At 38.2% G+C, this 18,565-nt stretch overlaps 1 protein-coding gene across 4 annotated transcripts in view; it reads left to right on the forward strand.

Moving 5' to 3' along the window:
* Schip1 (Schwannomin interacting protein 1) overlaps positions 1–18,565 on the forward strand; it is a 468,359-nt gene that overhangs the window by 399,324 nt on the left and 50,470 nt on the right. For all 4 annotated transcript variants that reach the window (XM_067151046.2, XM_067151048.2, XM_068228559.1 and 1 more), the window contains one exon: positions 7,217–7,359. In XM_067151046.2, the coding sequence (XP_067007147.2) occupies positions 7,217–7,359 (143 nt within the window). The remainder of the gene's footprint in view (positions 1–7,216; positions 7,360–18,565) is intronic.

Below are 18,565 nucleotides of genomic sequence, written 5' to 3' on the forward strand. Positions count from 1 at the left end.
ATGTGACTGACTGTTATCGAGGGCATCTGCCCATCAATACTCCGTATTATGTATTATAATGTGTTATATAAGTGTCGTAAGTGTAATAAATGTTGTTATTTAAATCAAGTGAGTGATTTACGTTCAAAACAAAAAGTTTTAATCTAAAGGCTGAATTCTACCATGTCCAAAAAGGATCTTATATGCAATACACACTGAGGATATAAATTCACCATAGAAACCACAACAAACCATTAAAATACTGGATATTAAACACAAAGCAACAAAACACTAGAGATCACTTCGGTACCGCTTGAGCGTCCGATCATTAGGGAACAGTTTATGAACGCGGGTGCATGTTTAGGAATGAGAAAAGTATGTACAAATTATATGAAACGATACCTGAAGCAGCACGGAGGAAAGATGTTTCCTTTATGCTACCCAGGGACCCAACGACCCATCTAAAGAAGTATTCTTACACAGAAAAATTAAAACGGGGTCTACATTGCAAGTTCACACAGCAGCAAGAATAGGAAGTAGTGTGTTCAAACGATACTCACTGATTACTATAAAAGGTTATTTTGACATCCATTGCATGTTCTGCATAAGTCATCTACTTGAATTTCAAATAACTCACGAGGTTCATTTCATCACAGTTTGATACGCAGTTAAACAACACACATGAATCACTTTGAATACCTGTACTATTTGTTAATTAATTAACTACACATTACTGCATGATGTGTATACACTGTCTCAGGTGATCAGCCCAGAGGCTGGTTGGATCCTCAAATAGCACCACCAAAGGCTATGCAGTTATAGGGCAACTGCAAAAACCAATGGCAGAACCCAAATGAGGCGTACTAGGCAAGATGAGGAGTGAGGTAGTTTGCCATTGCTTTCCTCACTGGACCAGAAGTTACCACTGCAGCACGACTGATCCTATGAGCAACACCTTTCATAACACTCAGACACTAGTTGTGCCCCAAATGTCATTACTCAGCACTGCCCATACCCCAGCAGCTTCCATATTGTCACAGCCATGGATGAGACTGGGACTTCGGGGGAAGCTATACTTTGCTCTGGCCTGTGCCAAGAGACGGATACAAAAATACTGCATCCATTAAGAAATGGCAACAGGCGGAGATGTGTATACACAAGCCATTAATTAAATAAATATAAATTCTTGAATTGACAGTAACGGTACCGTGGTCACGAGCACGTGGTAATGGCAACCTGTCGAACTGTAGCTGATTACCGCCCCTCCTTCTTCGGACTTAGTTTTTGGATTTAATTCCCTGTCTCTCTAACACCTTATGATGATGTCATCGTCCCTCAGTCACCCATTAAACATGGTCGCTGTATGCTGTCCCTAATCATATATAGTGTATTGTTCAGTGTTGTATAAGTATTTTCTCACCTCTCCTCGTTCCTTGTAACATAATGAATATATCTAATAGTATTTCACGGCTCCTATAAGTGAACAGGCGATGGTTGACTTGTGTACCGTAACCCTCAGGTTTTCATGGATGATGGAATAGGAAAGGGCTGGGAAGTGATCATGACTTTAATTAAGATTTGCCTAGTGAGAAAATGGGAAATCACAGAAAACCATCATCAGGGCTCGCAGTGTCCAGATTTGAACCTACCATCTTCCAAATACAATGTTACGGCTATGCGACAAATACCGCACAGACAGGTTGCTTGGTTTACCTCATTAAACTGGTTGGATGTAAGAGGAGGTCACCTGGCGTTAATTTTGCTAGTATTAATTGTAGAAATATGATGTGTTCATTACCAAGGCTAGGGATACACAAACCTGCCCCTGGAAGCATATACCTATTTACTTTAATGTGCAAGTATATCATAAGGGGGCATTTGAAGATTGGGTTGGAGGCACCTCGATTGATGAGAGAAAAATTAACGACTTGCTGTTTGCCGATGACACCACACTGCTTGCCAGCAGTGAGGAAGAACTAACAAGAGTGAAGAAAGTTGAGTCATGGGGATGGACTGGAGCTCAACTCATAGTAATTGATAGAGCAGTACAGTGAAAGTTAGAAACTTCATTTTGTTCCGTATTGAACTGGGATTACAGTAAAATGAAAATGTTAAAGGTCCACCTTTTCAATACCATGAATGTACATTCAATGAGATAGCCTACCAGGCAAAGTGAAAGGCGTACCACTACATGAGCCTGAAAATTAAAATCGCCAAATTGGGCAAAGATATCAGCTTCTTGAAGCAGTGTATTACGCATGATTTGACTCCAAATTTTTTAAAAGGCACCGTTAAAAAACATTGTTCCGCACCTCTTTCTATCAAAACTCGCCAAAAAACCAACAAAATTTGGCTAAGAAATGAAATATGGTTTTTACATTAGAAAAAAATCTTACTTGAATAATAGACTTTAAGAGACTCACCTTGAAGCAACCAATTTGCTCCCTAGTGCCCAGTGGAATCTTTTCCAAGACCAAATTAATAACAGACTTTTTGACCAACTTTTGCAGAAACAACTTACCTTAGAGAAAAAATTAAACACTTTAAAAATGAACACAACTCCACCGAAAAATCAGTCTAAATAGACTAGTTTGTCTAAAAATGTAATTGAGAAATTCCACCCCCCTGTAGTTAATTAACCTGTCTAAAGTAACTTAAATGAAGAAGAAACCGCCATTCTATCGAAAGGCTCAAAGCACAACTGGCCTAACCTGAACAAAATGAACATCGCCACTACTTTAGTTATTGAGTCTGAAGCCGCCATCAACAAAATGTCGCTACAACAATATGACGAACGTAGATTCGAAGTGAAAAGGAAATTAGACAACATTTTTACCTCTGACAACGTTAACAAAAGATTCTCCTCCATTAATCCCGCTGACAATAAGCAGATTTCCGAACACAAACAAATCGCCAAACTTAAAAAGAAAATCAATAATAACGACCTAATAGTCACTAAAGCTGATAAAGGTAATACCACAGTTATAATGAATAAAATCGACTATGTCTCCAAAACTAAGGAATTTTTTAACAGCAGCACCTTTTCAATAATTAAGAAAGACCCAACCCAACAAATTCAGCGACAATTAAAACAAACCGTAAAGAACACTTCCTTTCTTTTCACGGACCTCGAAAAATCTAAGCTTCTAAATATGAGCCCGGGTCTTCCTACAGCTAAAGCCCTCCCAAAGATCCGTAAGGCCAACATCCCTATCCGCCCTATTATTAACTGTAGGCCTAGTCCTCTGTATAAAGCCTCTCAATTTGTCCAAAGTTTCTTGGCTAAAAACTAAAATTTTCTTGCCAATAAGTCTATTAAAAACACCATTGAACTAATTGACAAACTAAAGACCTTTGACTTGCAACCTAACTACTCCCTTCATTCTTTTGACATAGTCAACATGTATCCAAGCATACAAACAGCAAAGCTTTTCCCTATTATTGAAAGCAACTTAAAGAAATACAGTCCTCTTAGCAAACTTGAAATACATGACTTCATCTCCATTCTGAAATTAGTCGTCAATAATAACTTTTTCACTTTTGACAAAACTATTTATCAACAAGACGGATTAGCAAAGGGTTCACCCGCCTCTGGCATCTTAGCGGAGATGTATTTAGATTATCTGGAACACACTAAAATCAACAACTTTCCCAACATTCTTCTATGGGCGAGATACATGGATGACATATTCGTAATTATGAACGAAGAAATTAAGATCGCGGCCTCTACCCTTCACGATCCTAACAGCATCGATCCCCACGTTAAATTTACACTTGAGTCTGAAACAAACAGGTTAATCAATTTTCTAGATTTGACCATTCATAGACACCCTTCCTCTTTATCTTACAAAATCTTCAGGAAACCCACACAAACTGCAACTACCATTCGTCAAGACTCCACACATCTCCAAGCACACAAACGTACTACCTATAATAGTTTAGTCCACCGTGCCTTCACAATACCCATGTCAAAGAAAGACTTGAACAACGAACTCAATACTATTCGTGCAATCGCCAAATTTAACGGTTACAATAAACCGTTTATAGAACAGATTATGAAGTTCAGACACCGACCTAAGACCACTCTTACTAAAGAAAAATCTAAAGACACCACTACTTCCACCTTTACTTTCAACAAAAATGTCTACAAAATCACCAATCTCTTCAGAAAACATAAATTTCCTTCAGAACAAATAACAGGAATTCTGAAATTCTGCACAATTCTCCATCAGTTAACATGTCCAATACTTTCTTAAAGTCCAGAATCTACAGATTCAAATGCAATGACTGCAATTCCTCATACGTTGGGCAAACAGGACGCAGTTTCACCACTAGATATTCAGAGCACGTCAACGCTATAAGATACAATAGGTTTTCAGCAATAGGTCAACACATCTGACTACAACCACAAGTTTACCGACATTGAACACAATTTAGAGATCCTTCAAATGGCCAATAAAGGGCCTCTCATGAATATAATCGAAAATTATTTTATCCATTTCGATCAATACTTTAATCCTAACTTCAACTTAAATGAAATCTCTAAGCCTAATATCCTTTTCGATTTCTTAATTAACTTGTTTAAAAATATCAGATTTCCAAACACTAGCGCTATCTTTCAAGCCATGTGCAATACACATCTCCGTCACTTACCCCCACTACCTCATGCCTCTGTTCCACCATAGCCCTACTCCTCAGTTTTAGCTCCTCGTCTTTCCCCTTCCCCTCCCCTCACTCTCCCTTCCCTTCCGCTATTCGGCCTCCATTATTGCTCTCTTCATTAGCCCAGCTCCTCTCCTTTCAACATCTGTGCCATCACGCTACTCAAGGTGAGTTCGCCTCCTTTCCCTTATATTTCTTTTGGCTATGTACATTTATATCACGCCTAATTTGGCTTTCAATCTTTTCGTCAGGTCTCCACGTTTCCATACTGAACTGGGAATCATGACATTAATTCAAATTGTGATCTTCACACGACCACATTGTTGGCTTCGAAACCACCTGAATTAAGCCTGTTAATTACCACAACTTAAGAGAACAAGGTTTATTCTTCCCACTGATAACATATGTTGCATGATCTATGCACTTCAAGCTGGACTATTCTCTTGTTTATCAAGACTCAACAACTGGGATACCTTCTCAAAAATTTTATATTTTACGGTCAGACGCACCACATCATTTCAACTGGTTATAATCTAACAGTGACTTTATAGGTGCTGTCATGTGTTTTAGATGGTCATACGCACCATACCCTCATCATTTTAACGTTTCATTTAAAATTTGCCTTAGTAGGTGCATTTAAATGTTGTATATAGATACACCTTATGTTCTACAAACCTCAAGCTGGACTACTTTCTCGTGTTTCATACCCTAACTATTGTTACCTTCTCTGTTTTGCTTTCATTGTTTTAACTTTTGACAATTTAACTTTCAACATTAATCCTTGTATTTGCTGTCATATGTTTTGTATATTTCAACTAGTCATAGTTTAACATTTGTCTTGTAGGTACTATCATGTGTTATATATTGCTATTCAATAAGTTGCATTTTGCTCAATTGATTTGTTGGCTGATGACGACGTGCAATGAGCATCGAAACTAGTACCAACCGTCTTTAAACGTTATGTGATATATGTTGACATCAATAAACATTCATGGTATTGAAAAGGTGGACCAGGCCGTGTAAAAGAGTTGGGTCAACAGTCAGTGATACGAGAAGTTCTAAGAAAGGGATAATGAGAAGGATGAAATTAACGGTGATCTGGACGAACGGGGGACCTGTTAATAATACAAAGATCCGTCTCGTTTGAAACCCTTGTATTCTCTGTTTTTTCATATGGCTGTGAAACCTGGACCGTAAAGGCTTTAGACAGAAAACGCATCGATGCCTTTGAAATGTGTAGCTGGCATAGAATGCTACATGTGTCTTGGACCGCAAGAGAAACCAATGCATCTATTCTTTAGAAGTTGAAGATTTTTAAACACCTTTCTTGTCATATCATTGAAAGAATACTTCATTTCTTTGGGCACATTGCAACACAACCTGGAGAAAGCTTAGAGAAGTTGATCATGGAAGGGAAGGTCGGACTGAAGCAAATAGATGGGATAAGTGAAGACTATCACCGGTTTATCTTTCCGATGTGCCCTGAGGAAAACCGAACCGGGATGGCAACGCTCCAGCAGAGATGTAACCAGCAAAGTGAAAACCAGTGGGGTTACAACAATCAGAAGTGAGTAAATTGATTAATGATGATAATGTTAAATATTATTAAACATGCCAATTTCTGTTCTGAAAGAAAATTTTATAATTGATCCACCTTAGTCAATACACAAATGTGTCTTATAAGAAACTTCAAGAAAAATCACACAGTGCACTGCGCAAGGTGGACCAATTATATCCTTTTCTTTTACTATAAGATCAATACGGAATAATCCAAATAAGAGATTTTTGATCTGGCTGAGTTAACAGTCGCCAGAATTCAATACGGATAGGGGTAATTACCATCTGTGGTACAATAAAGAAGCGCCAAGACAGTTGCGGAAATGCTGTGAGCTGCAGATGATGACAGAATTCTTCAGTAAGGTGGTAAGGGAACAAGCATAAGCAATTTGAGTCATGTATAGAAAGACAGGAGAAGTACCTACATGACAGGTTAGTGTGGGGAGAAGGACAATATCCACACCTTGGTTGGTTCTCTCCTCATCAATCTTACTGTAGTTGTTTTCAGTCTCTGACAAGCTCATTTCTGCTTCCCAGCGTCAACACTCATTTATGTGCAAAGTAGAGGATCAGAAAAACAAAGGAAACAAACATAAATACAGATGGTAAATGACTCAGAATACAGGACAGACACAAAAGGAGGAAAGGAATCCGATAGGTAAGTAAGTGAAATGAAATGTCGTATGGCTTTTAGTGCCGGGATATCCCAGGTAAGTAAGTAATGGAAAGGAACACCCTCCTCGTGAAGCTATAAATATTATAGAGTATTAAGTATGAAATTTTCTGCATTTTATGGACTTACTGAGTCATAGAGCTTGTCTGTAAATCCTCTTGTCTTGAGATGTCTTGGTTGACCCTGGTGGACCACTCAGTGTCAGTTCTTGTGCTACCAAAGCTGCTTTAGTCCAGAATCTGTATATCTCATATGTATATTATGTTATTCGTTCTTTCTTTCTCCTTTATCTCAGAAAATCATGAAAGTGGGAAGGAAAAACAATAACATAACTCTCCCTTTCAGGTATGAACCTTCAGATTTGCTTCATGAACGAAACAGTGTCAGATGCTGAGTCACCTGGCTCAGATTCAGAGTCAAGTTCATCTCCAAGTAAATCGAGTCCTGAGAAAATGGCAGTTCCTCGCAGCCACACTCTTCCAGTTAAGGTATGGATGTTATTCTCATCTTACTTGTTGAATATTGTAATTGTCAACATGATCTTTTATTATCTTAGTGCAAAATTGACGGGATGTATTTACTGGGTTTTACGCCATTTATGAAATTTGGGACCAACATCCTAGTTATAAGTGGTATATCACATAGCATGAATAGATTTAGTATTTAGAGTCAAGTGCTCATGGTCATTTCCATCAGCCTATAAATATCTACTTAACAGCTATCAGTGTGACTTTGCTCAAGGTCAGGAACTGCCTACTACAGTAGAATCTCGTGCATTGTTCTCGCAACTGTCGTTTTCCCGTATTCATCGCTCAATTTATTCGGTCCCAAAAACGTTCCATATAAACCAATGTTAAATTTCCCCGCATCTATCGCTCCTCGAACTACCATTTTATCGCATCGATCATTCAAAATGTATTTGTCCTCAACCACAATTTTCCCGCATGGATCGATCGTACGTAAGAAAAATGTACGCAAAAGTTTTTATAATTTAAGGAGATAGCTCAGTACTCCAGCATATAATAGTGGCAACCTGTTACATGAGAATGTTCGAGCGATTCAGAGTTGCTAATTGTGAGCAAGGATCTTGTAGGCTGGAATGTTGTGTGGAAGTTATTCATGTGCAACCTCACTATGAGCCTCCTGGCACCAACGCTTCTCCTCAATCCACTAACCGACCCCAAGAAGTATTTTTATTTACAAGAATTAAAATGACCAAGCTTGATAGCTGCAGGTTCTTAAGTGCAGCTGGTATCCAGTATTCGGGAGATAGTAGGTTTGAACCCCACTGTCGGCAGCCCTGAAGATGGTTTTCTGTGGTTTCCCATTTTCACACCAGGCAAATGCTGGGGTTGTACCTTAACTAAGGCCACGGCCACTTCCCTCCCACTCCTAGCCCTTCCTTGTCCCATCATCGCCATAAGACGGTGTCGGTGTGACGTAAAGCAACTAGCCAAAAAAAAAAAAAAAACAATAAAAAAGAATTAAAACGGAAGCACTGTAAAACTCAAATTTGCCACCATTTTCTGTGCTGCTATTGACAGGCTAGGGCTGCCACCTTCGTTGAAAATGAGAAAATCATGCAGTTTAAAATAGTCACAGAGTGCACTGGGTACGTTTTAATTAGTCGCAGGATTATTAATCGCCTCATACCTTGTGGAGTGTGTGGAATGGTAGAGGCCTGTTGACCACTTTGTTGTCCCCTGCCCAGTTGTCTTGTTACAAGCTGGACCTAACCATGCCAGACCAATAATATCTTCACTAGCCTGGTATTGAAACTAAGTTCGCAGCCTCGCATAGCCCGCTGTGACATCGTCCGAGACGTGTCGTGTTGAATTCCTAACCTCTGTGACAGCGACCCGTGCCATGTGGGACATACTTTATTCAATCACAGCAAATTAAGTAGGTGTGAAATAGAAGAATTCATAAGTGTATTGAGATCTGTTTTAAATAATAATTACTTTACATTTAATCAAAAGATATATCATCAAATGTGCTTAGGAATGGGTGACCCTGCATCAGGTATACTAGCTAACATCTATATGGATCATCTAGAACATGTTAAAATTTTGAATAACATAGAAGGACTAAACCTTTGGCTGAGATACGTGGATGACACATTTGTTATAATAGACAGTAAACTGAATAACAGTGATAATATTTTGGATTTTTAAAATAAATTAGACAGTAACATAAAATTCACTAAAGAAGACGAAAGTAACAATTCGCTAAGTTTTCTAGATATAAATGTAAAGAGAGCAGGAAATAAATTTGATTTTCAGATTTATAGAAAACCGATGTTTACTCCAATAACGATTAAAAACGAGTCACTCCACCCCAATTCTCACAAACAGGTGGCATTTTTTGAGTTTGGTTTATAGAGCCCTAAAAATTCCACTAACAAGTAAGAGTTTACAGAAAGAACTTAATTTCATAAAAGAAATCTCAATAACGGTTATAAAATAGAGATGGTTAACAAGATCATTAATAAGGTAAAAATAAAATTGGCCACAAGTCTAATACCAGATAAATATAAGAAATCCAAATTTGCAACTTTTACATTTAATAACCCCGCTATATTCCAAGTCACTAATACTATCAAAAAACGAGATATTAACATTGCCTTCAAAACCCAAAACACGAACCGAAATATTTTCTTCAACCACTATAAAGTTAATATAAATAGTAATCAATATCAAGGATCTGGAATATATAGGCTTGCGTGTGCAGAATGCAATTTTTTGTATGTTGGCCAAACTGGCCGAAGCTTTGTGATAAGATATCTCAAACATGTAAATGCAGCCAAACACAAGAAACATTCTGCAGTGGGAGCACACATGCTAGAAACTGGACACAGTTTTACAACTATTGAAAGGAATTTTAGAATTCTAAGAAGAGTAGAAAAAGGAAAAGAAATGACGGAATTAGAAAACATATACATTCATTTAGATCAGCAATACAACAAAAATAAAAACCTAAATGACGAAATTGAAATAAAGGACCCCATCTTAGTACAATTACCGGAACTAATACAAATGCTTAAATCTGATATAAATAAATGCTATAAACATTTTAATCCGACAAAAGTTAACTGCTTATTGACGCAAACAAACTCAACTCCTCCCCTTACTTCTCCTAGGCAGTCCCCTCCACAATCCATTGCAGCCATCAATGCACCGCCTACCTTCACTTCCCCTTCCCACTCCCCGCCAAAACGTAAACTCATCCACACTCACTCATATAATACAAGGAGTGCAAACAAAACAAGTAGTTCTCAAGAGGCTAGGAGTAACACTAGACAATTACGCAGCAGAAAGAAAAGTAAGTGACAGTTCTTTCGATAAAAAGTTTATACAGAAATATAATCAAAACCTCAAAACCATAAACATATATTTTATCTTTCATTACAGATATACCAACAAGCCCAATTTGGAACATACAAGAACAATTCAAATTCTACATCACATTAGAAAGTGTTTATTCACCAACAAGTTTGTTCATGAACAATATTCTCGTATTGACAACATAAAATTAATGCTAATACATTTTGTACAAATGTTACTCCAGCAACATCGAGAACAAGTAAAATGTTCATAACATAGGCAATTATCAACTGTAGAAAATTGTTAATATAGTTAACGAAGTTTCAACGACAATCATACAAGTCAAGCAACATTGAATCTATACAATTAGCCAGATCTCAAAAGGTTTTCTAAAATAATTTTAAAGAATGTTCACCAGATGAAATGAAATGTCGTATGGCTTTTTGTGCCGGGATATCCCAGGACGGGTTCGGCTCGCCAGGTGCAGGTCTTTCTATTCGACTCCCGTGGGTGACCTGCGCGTCGTGATGAGGATGAAATGATGATGAAGACAACACATACACCCAGCCCCCGTGCCATTGGAATTAACGAATTAAGGTTAAAATCCCCGACCCAGCCGGGAATCGAACCAGGGACCCTCTGAACCGAAGGCCAGTACGCTGACCATTCAGCCAATGAGTCGGACATTCACCAGATGAGTTTTGCCAATAAAATGTTAAGACTTAGATAGATTTTAGACAAATATGTTTTAACTTAGACATAATTTTATTGTTATATGACTTGTAAAATATTATAATACTTGTCAATCAAGTTCACAAGCATAATCTTAATCCAATAGAATAGATTCATGATCTTATATAACCTTAAGTAAATAATAATTAGCTGATGATGCTCACAAAAAAGGAGCGAAACATGTACCATATCAACAACTTAATAAATATGTAAGTTTTTATTATGTTTTTATTGTATTGAATAGGTGGTAATTAACAAAATTATAAGAATTTATATCACATGTAGATCTTCAGTACAGACAAAAAATGAAATTTATAACCTGCAACAGTGGACATTGGCGGAAAGCTGAACTTCCCGGTGCAGCGAGACATACAGAGCCATGCACACTGAAGAATCGTACACTATAATGGACTCCTGGTCTCAGCTCATTTGAAAATAATACCCACTTGCATTCACTGTCCTCTTCGTACAGGGAGGAGGTTTAAATAATAGATGGATATATTTGCAGTGTTACAAAAGTAATCAAAACATAATTCCAAAGTACCTAGCTATTAAATAGGTAGGCTATTAAGTAATTCTATTTATTAGTTTAATGAATCAGTATTATACCTTAGTTGACATGACAGAAATAAAAAAAACACATTTACATCATCAGATGGAGCAATAAACAACTCTTAATGAAAATGGGCTCTATTGTTGACCTTCCGCTTCTGAAACCAAACTGATTTTCCTCTATCCTCTCCATTATCTTAACAACATGGGATATCAGAGTAATTCCCCTGTAGTTCTTTAATACATTCTTATCACCTTTCTTGAAAATTGGGATGATTATTCCTTTTTGCCAATCCTCAGGGACCTATTTATTGAAAACCTACAACCTGTTTTCCAGTCAATGACCGGGTCAGGAATGAGATGAATGATGCCCCCCACCCCACCCCAACTTGCGGCGAGGATAGGAATTGTGCCGGCTTCCAAGGCCTGTCGCACTCCTCTGGGGCAATGATAAATGACTGACAGATGAAATGAAATGATACTGGAGGATGTTGCTGGAATGAAAGATGACAGGGAAAACCGGAGTACCCGGAGAAAAACCTGTCCTGCCTCCACTTTGTCCAGCACAAATCTCACATGGAGTGACCGGGATTTGAACCACAGTATCCAGCGGTGAGAGGCCGGCGCGCTGCCGCCTGAGCCACGGAGGCTACCTCCTTATTCCCCCAGACAATCCTGAGCATTCGGTATGTTCACTGCAGGCCCACAGCTCCAGCTGCCTTTATCATCTCCCCTGTAATTTCATCTGTTTCAAGAGTTTTCCATTCTTCATCTTTCTTATTGCCATTTCAATTTCATTCATTGTAATTTCTTTATCCATTTCTTCATCAACTAATTGCCTTCCTGGTGGTCGGTTGAATGACTGTCATTAGTTCTCATGTTCAGCAACTTCTGAAAATACTCTCTCCATCTATTTCTTATGAATTCTGGCTTTGTTAATATTATGCCGCCTTCATCCTTCACAAATCTGGTGTTTACGTGCTCTCTCTTTTTGTTTCTTAAGATTCCATACAATAGTTTCTTGATTCCCTTCATATCATCTCACAATTTCTGTGTGAATAAGGCCCAGCTTTTCCTCTTTTCTTCCTCCACTAATTTCTTGGCCAAATTCTTTGCCTCCACATATTTTCTTCTACTTTCTTCAGTCTTAGATGTTCCATGCTTTCCATGCCATTTTCTTTTCCTTCACTTTAATCTTTACCCTATCATTCTACCAATGTGTCTCTTTATCTTTCACATTTCCTGATGTTCTACCACATACCTTTTCTGCACATCCAACCAGTGCTTCCTTAAATCTTTTGCATTCATCTTCATTCATTCGTGCTATTTGCTTTACTTCACACTGACATAGATAGGTCTTACGGCGACATTGGGACAGGGAAGGTCTAGGAATGGGAAGGAAGCCACTGTGGCCTTAATCAAGGTACAGCCCCAGTGTTTGCCTGGTGTGAAAATGGGAAACAACGGAAAACCATCTTCAGGGCTGCCGACAATGGGATTCAAACCCACTATCTCCCGGATGTGAGCTCACAGCTGCGCGCTCCTAACCGCACAGCCAACTCGCCCGGTGCGTTCGTCTTCAACATTCCCCATCTCTGTCCTGGGTACCAAAGGTATTATTTCCCTTTGAAATTCTTCCTGTATGCTTTTCTCCATACTTTAATTCTTTTCCTCTCTTCTTAATGGGGGTTTTCCAATCTTTCTCCTGTATGCTTTTCTCCATACTTTAATTCTTTTCCTCTCTTCTTAATGGGGGTTTTCCAATCTTTCTCACTTTCTGTTTTCCTATCACAAATTTATTATCTCCACAAAAGGTTTCTTCAGGCATGGCTGTAACATCTCAAAGGTTCTTCCGATGTTCTTTCTCGATGATTATATAATCAGTCATGGTCTTTGTTCATCTGTCTCCCCAACCATACCTTGTAATCTTCTAACTGTTCTTCTTCCTAAACCAGGTGTTTCCAACAGTCATTTGGTTCTTCATACAAAAATCGACCAACAACTTGCCTTCTGGATTTACATTTCCATATCCAAAGGGCCCTACAACATCTTCCTTTCCTTGTCTTTCTATTCTAACTTGTGCATTTAGATCTCCCATCAGTAGCACTTCCTTATCTTCTATTTGTTTCTCCACTTCCTCTAAAAAGTCCTCTATGCAACGTGTTTGTGGGGCATACAACTGAAGTAGATCTTTGATGCCTTTTTTAAACTGGAGTCTCATCACCATCATCCTATTGCTGACGCATATCTGCTTTATCCACATAGGCTATTTTTATGATTGGCTCACCACACTCAAAAGCACTCTCAGTTCGTATGTCTTATAATTGCACAAGACGTCAATAATCAAATCATGAGATCGCCGGTGTACGTGGACAGAGTGAGTGAGCTGACTGACGTACTAGCTTAAATACAGAAGGTGTTTACTCAGATAACCAGAGGACTTCTGTACATATCGCATAGCCTATACAAAGTATGATGATTTAAAAAATCCTCTGCTGATAGAAAAAGTCATATTTTCTAAGATGACTGAGCGAGTTGACTATGTGGTTGGGGTCACGTAGCTGTGAGCTTGCATTCAGGGGATGGTGGGTTCGAATCCTACTGTCGGCAGCCATTAAGATAGTTTTAACATTTGATTTAATATGTAGGCCACTTATTGTAAACACAGATATTGTTACATCTAATTCTCAATATTTAGTGGAGTTGTTACTTTCTGAGAACTATGAAAAATAACACCTCTGTGTAGAAAATATGAGTTGTTTCGATCATTATTATTATTAACTATATAAGTTTTGTCCTGCAGTATTGTATTGCACAAGTACCTATTTTTTTCCTGCATTTCATTTTTTAACTTATTTGTTTTGTGTTCTTTACTTGTTGTGAATACAATGAAATTTCCATGTTCTTTGATCATTTAAGAAAAGACTAAAGACTAGGCAAACAGTTGATAGGGAATCCCCCCACCTGGGCGACAGCTCTGAATGCAGATCTTTGATGATTGTGTGTATAGATATTTTTGTCATCTAATTCTATATACTTATTTAATGGAGTTATCACTTAGGGAAAAGGCTTTGTAATATAAAAACTTGATGTGCTGATGTGCAGAGGTGGCTTCAGGAAAAACCTGAATCTGAAAGGCAGATGACACATAGGAAAGCAGTTCATAGAATGAAGACCAGATTGCAGCAACAAGCATTGAATGTTGTTGCTGCTGTCTTATCAGTACACATTCATTTCAGGAAAGGCGACCATCACACATCTGTCGCCAATGTGCAGGTCCAGAATAGAAGCTTCCAGTTTCACCCTAAATCTGCTTCCATCATCCTTATCCCATCGTCGTTGGACTTTGTAGGAATAGCAGGAGAAAATGCTATAAACATGACTTTAAGGTGGATCTCAACTTACAGGGAGGAATCCCACACACTATGATTTCAGAACCTTTCACCATGGCACATGTAGTATGTGTGTAGTACACACTACACAGATGCAATAGGAATGGTGAATCTAATGTGCCGTTAGGCGGATCGCTGTATCGATTCAGTAACGTGAATGGAATCAAATTAATCGATTCAGTAAAATTAATTAAATGTCCTATCACTACAGCCTACTTGCTGAAGCGGGAGTTTCATCTTTACGAATAAGGAGGCAGCCATTACTCTTCACATACCCTGCCAGAATTCGTGAAATGCTGCTACATCGAAGCTAATCAATGCATCTTTAGTACCCTATACCACCAGAGTTAATATGACCTCCCGAATGCCACACAGCCGGTTGGGATCCGAACTGAGAGCTTGTTCACAACTAAGTTTTTTTTAAAGGACACTTTCTCTCAAAGCATCGATACTTTGTCAGTATATGAATTTTTCATCTAAACAGTGTTATGTGGCTGAAGATGTTAATAATATAAAACATGTACCACTTTTAACCAATAAGTTGCCTTAAGCAGCTAATGTATCGACAAGGTGGAAAATAAAAAATACTTAGTTGTGAATGTGTTAATGTGCGATATGGTCCATGAAGTTGATTTTATGTAAAATGAGTTAGATATGGCTATCGGTAGTTGTCTTGAGCGAACTTCTAGCCCCCACTGTCGGCAGCCCTGAAAATGGTTTTGCGTGGTTTCCCATTTTCACACCAGGCAAATGCTGGGGCTGTACCTTAATTAAGGCCACAGCCGCTTCCTTCACACTCCTAGCCCTTTCCCGACCCATCGTCGCCATAAGACCGATCTGTGTTGGCGCGACGTAAAGCAACTAGCAAAAAAAAAAAAAGTGAACTTCTAGCGAACTACCTACATGGTTAGTTTCCACAACTGGATATGCGGCTAGATCTACTCCGTGGACCCAAGGTGAACACGGATGCCTCTGTTCATTGGAGGTATTTCCAGGACTTCAGTCACCAGTATCCAGCCACGAGACATGTCTTCATGGATGGTTCTAAGATCGGAGAAAGTGTGATTTTTTTTTTTTTTTTACCGGTTTCGGCCAGGCATAAGCCCAACACAAACCCGCAGCAGTATGCAGCGAGTTCTGAAACCACAACAACAGCAATAACTATAATACCAGAACACAAATATAGACAGGAAAGGAACTACCACCGCTGTCAGAATTTTAATCATACTCAAAACAAGACTACGTCTTCATCTTATGCTTCTAACTCAAGCAAACAAGATTTTACCTACTAAGTTAAAGTGGACCTTTTAACGACAATTATTTTATTATTTAATACACCTAGCTATTAACCAACTAAATAGAATGCATCATAGAAACCCATCATCGTTTAGAAATATAGTATCAACCGACGCAAATCTATGATTAACAGCACGATAATTACAAGAAGAAAGCATACGCAAGACATGTACAATTAAACTCATCAAGTTTTAGACTTATTTATTTTATTGCCCATGAGCACTAGCATCAACTGATGTAATTCATAGCCATAAAACTCTACCAAGAAAGAAGAAGATATGTGCAAGACATGTGTCTGTTGGGTATTCAGCCCAAAGGCAGGTTTGATCCTCCACAGCTCCTCCCATAGCTGTCATAAATAGCCTAGGCATCACTGAAAAGGCGTCCTAGGGAAATGAGGAGCGAGGTAGTTTCCCGTTGCTTTCCTCACTAAACATATAAATTAATCAGTGCTTTACATATGTTTGTAGTATATTTTAACCTTTACATTGCTGCGCTCGCAACATTGCGAGCACGGAAAGTGACCGTGGCTCTGCTGCGCCCGTAATATTGCGAGCGTGACATTCTTCTGACTTTATCAATGCAATACTCCCAATGTTAACATAAGAAGTCATTCAAACTCCGTGGGCGGATACACGCATCTCTCTGCAGTAGATAGAAGCTTACAAAATGACAATCTGTTGATTCATTCATGAGTTATTGAGATAAATACGACACTCTGCTTTACGAGCTGCTCTGGGGTATGGCCGGTGTGCAAGCTAGCAGTGTGGCCCGCGTCAGGGATGAGTAAGCTACAGTATATTCACAATTAAGTATTTATTTATTTTCCACCTAGTCGATACAATGATTGCTTAAGGCAATTTTTAATGGTCAAAAGTGGTATATGTTTCGTATATTATCAACATCTTCAGCCACATAACACTGTTTAGATGAAAAATATATATGAATGAAAAATATATATATATATTATATATTTTTCATCTAAACAGTGTTATGTGGCTGAAGATGTTGATAATATACGAAACATGTACCACTTTTGACCATTAAAAATTGCCTTAAGCAATCATTGTATCGACTAGGTGGAAAATAAATAAATACTTAATTGTGAATCTATTGAAGTGCGATACGGACCATGAAGCTGATTTTATGTAAGCTACAGTATGTTGACCGCCAGTAAAGCGCGCGATCTTACCGAATCCGAGGTTATAAGAGTGCTATCCACATTAGAATCGGAAGATGAAGATTCCTATTTTAGTGATTTTGAGAATAATGATCATAGTGATGACACCGATTATAATGAAAGTACAGAAGTTGTCCAACCAGCCGGGGACAAACCACTTAGACTGACAGAGACACATTTTCCTTCCCCTGTACTACCCACCCCGAAAAAGAGATTTCCTGCCAGGTACTGCCATGTGTGTTCAAAAACCACACTTGATGAGAAAAAGAGGAAAGACGGTAGATATATGTGTGAAAAATGCGACGTTGGACTCTGTGTACACCCCTGCTTCGGAAACTACCATACCCTAGTAAGGTACTGAAGGAGATGAACTTGTTTCGTGCGAATGAACACTTCCAAAGAAGACATGCGATTTGAAAAAAATGTAGGCTACCCGCAGTTTTGAAATTACCAGTTTTGTACAACCCTTGATTAACTGGTCTGGACCATTTTTTTTATTTTGATATCAAACCAAGATGTATAGGAATTTTTAGTGCATTCTCAGAGTTTTATATTGAATAATATTTTACCGTAAAATTTAGATACTTTAAGGTGGATCTCAACTTGCAGGGAGGAATCCCACACACTATGATTTCAGAACCTTTCACCGCGGCACATGAAGTATGTGTGTAGTACACACTACACAGATGCAATAGGAATGGTGAATCTAATTTTAGACACCCCTGAAGTTATTGTCTTCAGTTTAGTTATATATCAGTGCTTGGAAATGGACCTGTAGCCACTGAAACATGTAAGTTGAGCTTTTTACTGTTATTTTTAATTATTAGTTCGATTTTTGTTCAATTGTTGGCCTTTTATGTTGGACAACCTTGAATTTCCTGTGCAACATATAGCTAATTTTATGTTAGAAAAATCAGTTTAGGACCTTCCATATTTAGTATAAAAATATATGACAAGCAGGCAAGAACCCTCTGGTTTTTCCCATTTTATTTCTGACTTTTATGTATTGAAGTTAATTATTAAAAGTAAAAGTAATTCAGCACAGGGCTTTTACAAAAGAGAATTTATCTCAACAATGAAAAGGTTGATGTGTTTTATGTGTTTGTACAACTGATTAGCTCTTAAGTTTAGGTCAAGTTTTTATAATCACAATTTAAACCTCAAGGGCATTTACACTTACGTACCACAATTTAAACAATAAATCAAAACTTTATGCTCC

Source organism: Anabrus simplex, chromosome 7, assembly GCF_040414725.1.
Source record: "Anabrus simplex isolate iqAnaSimp1 chromosome 7, ASM4041472v1, whole genome shotgun sequence".
Taxonomy (NCBI): domain Eukaryota; kingdom Metazoa; phylum Arthropoda; class Insecta; order Orthoptera; family Tettigoniidae; genus Anabrus; species Anabrus simplex.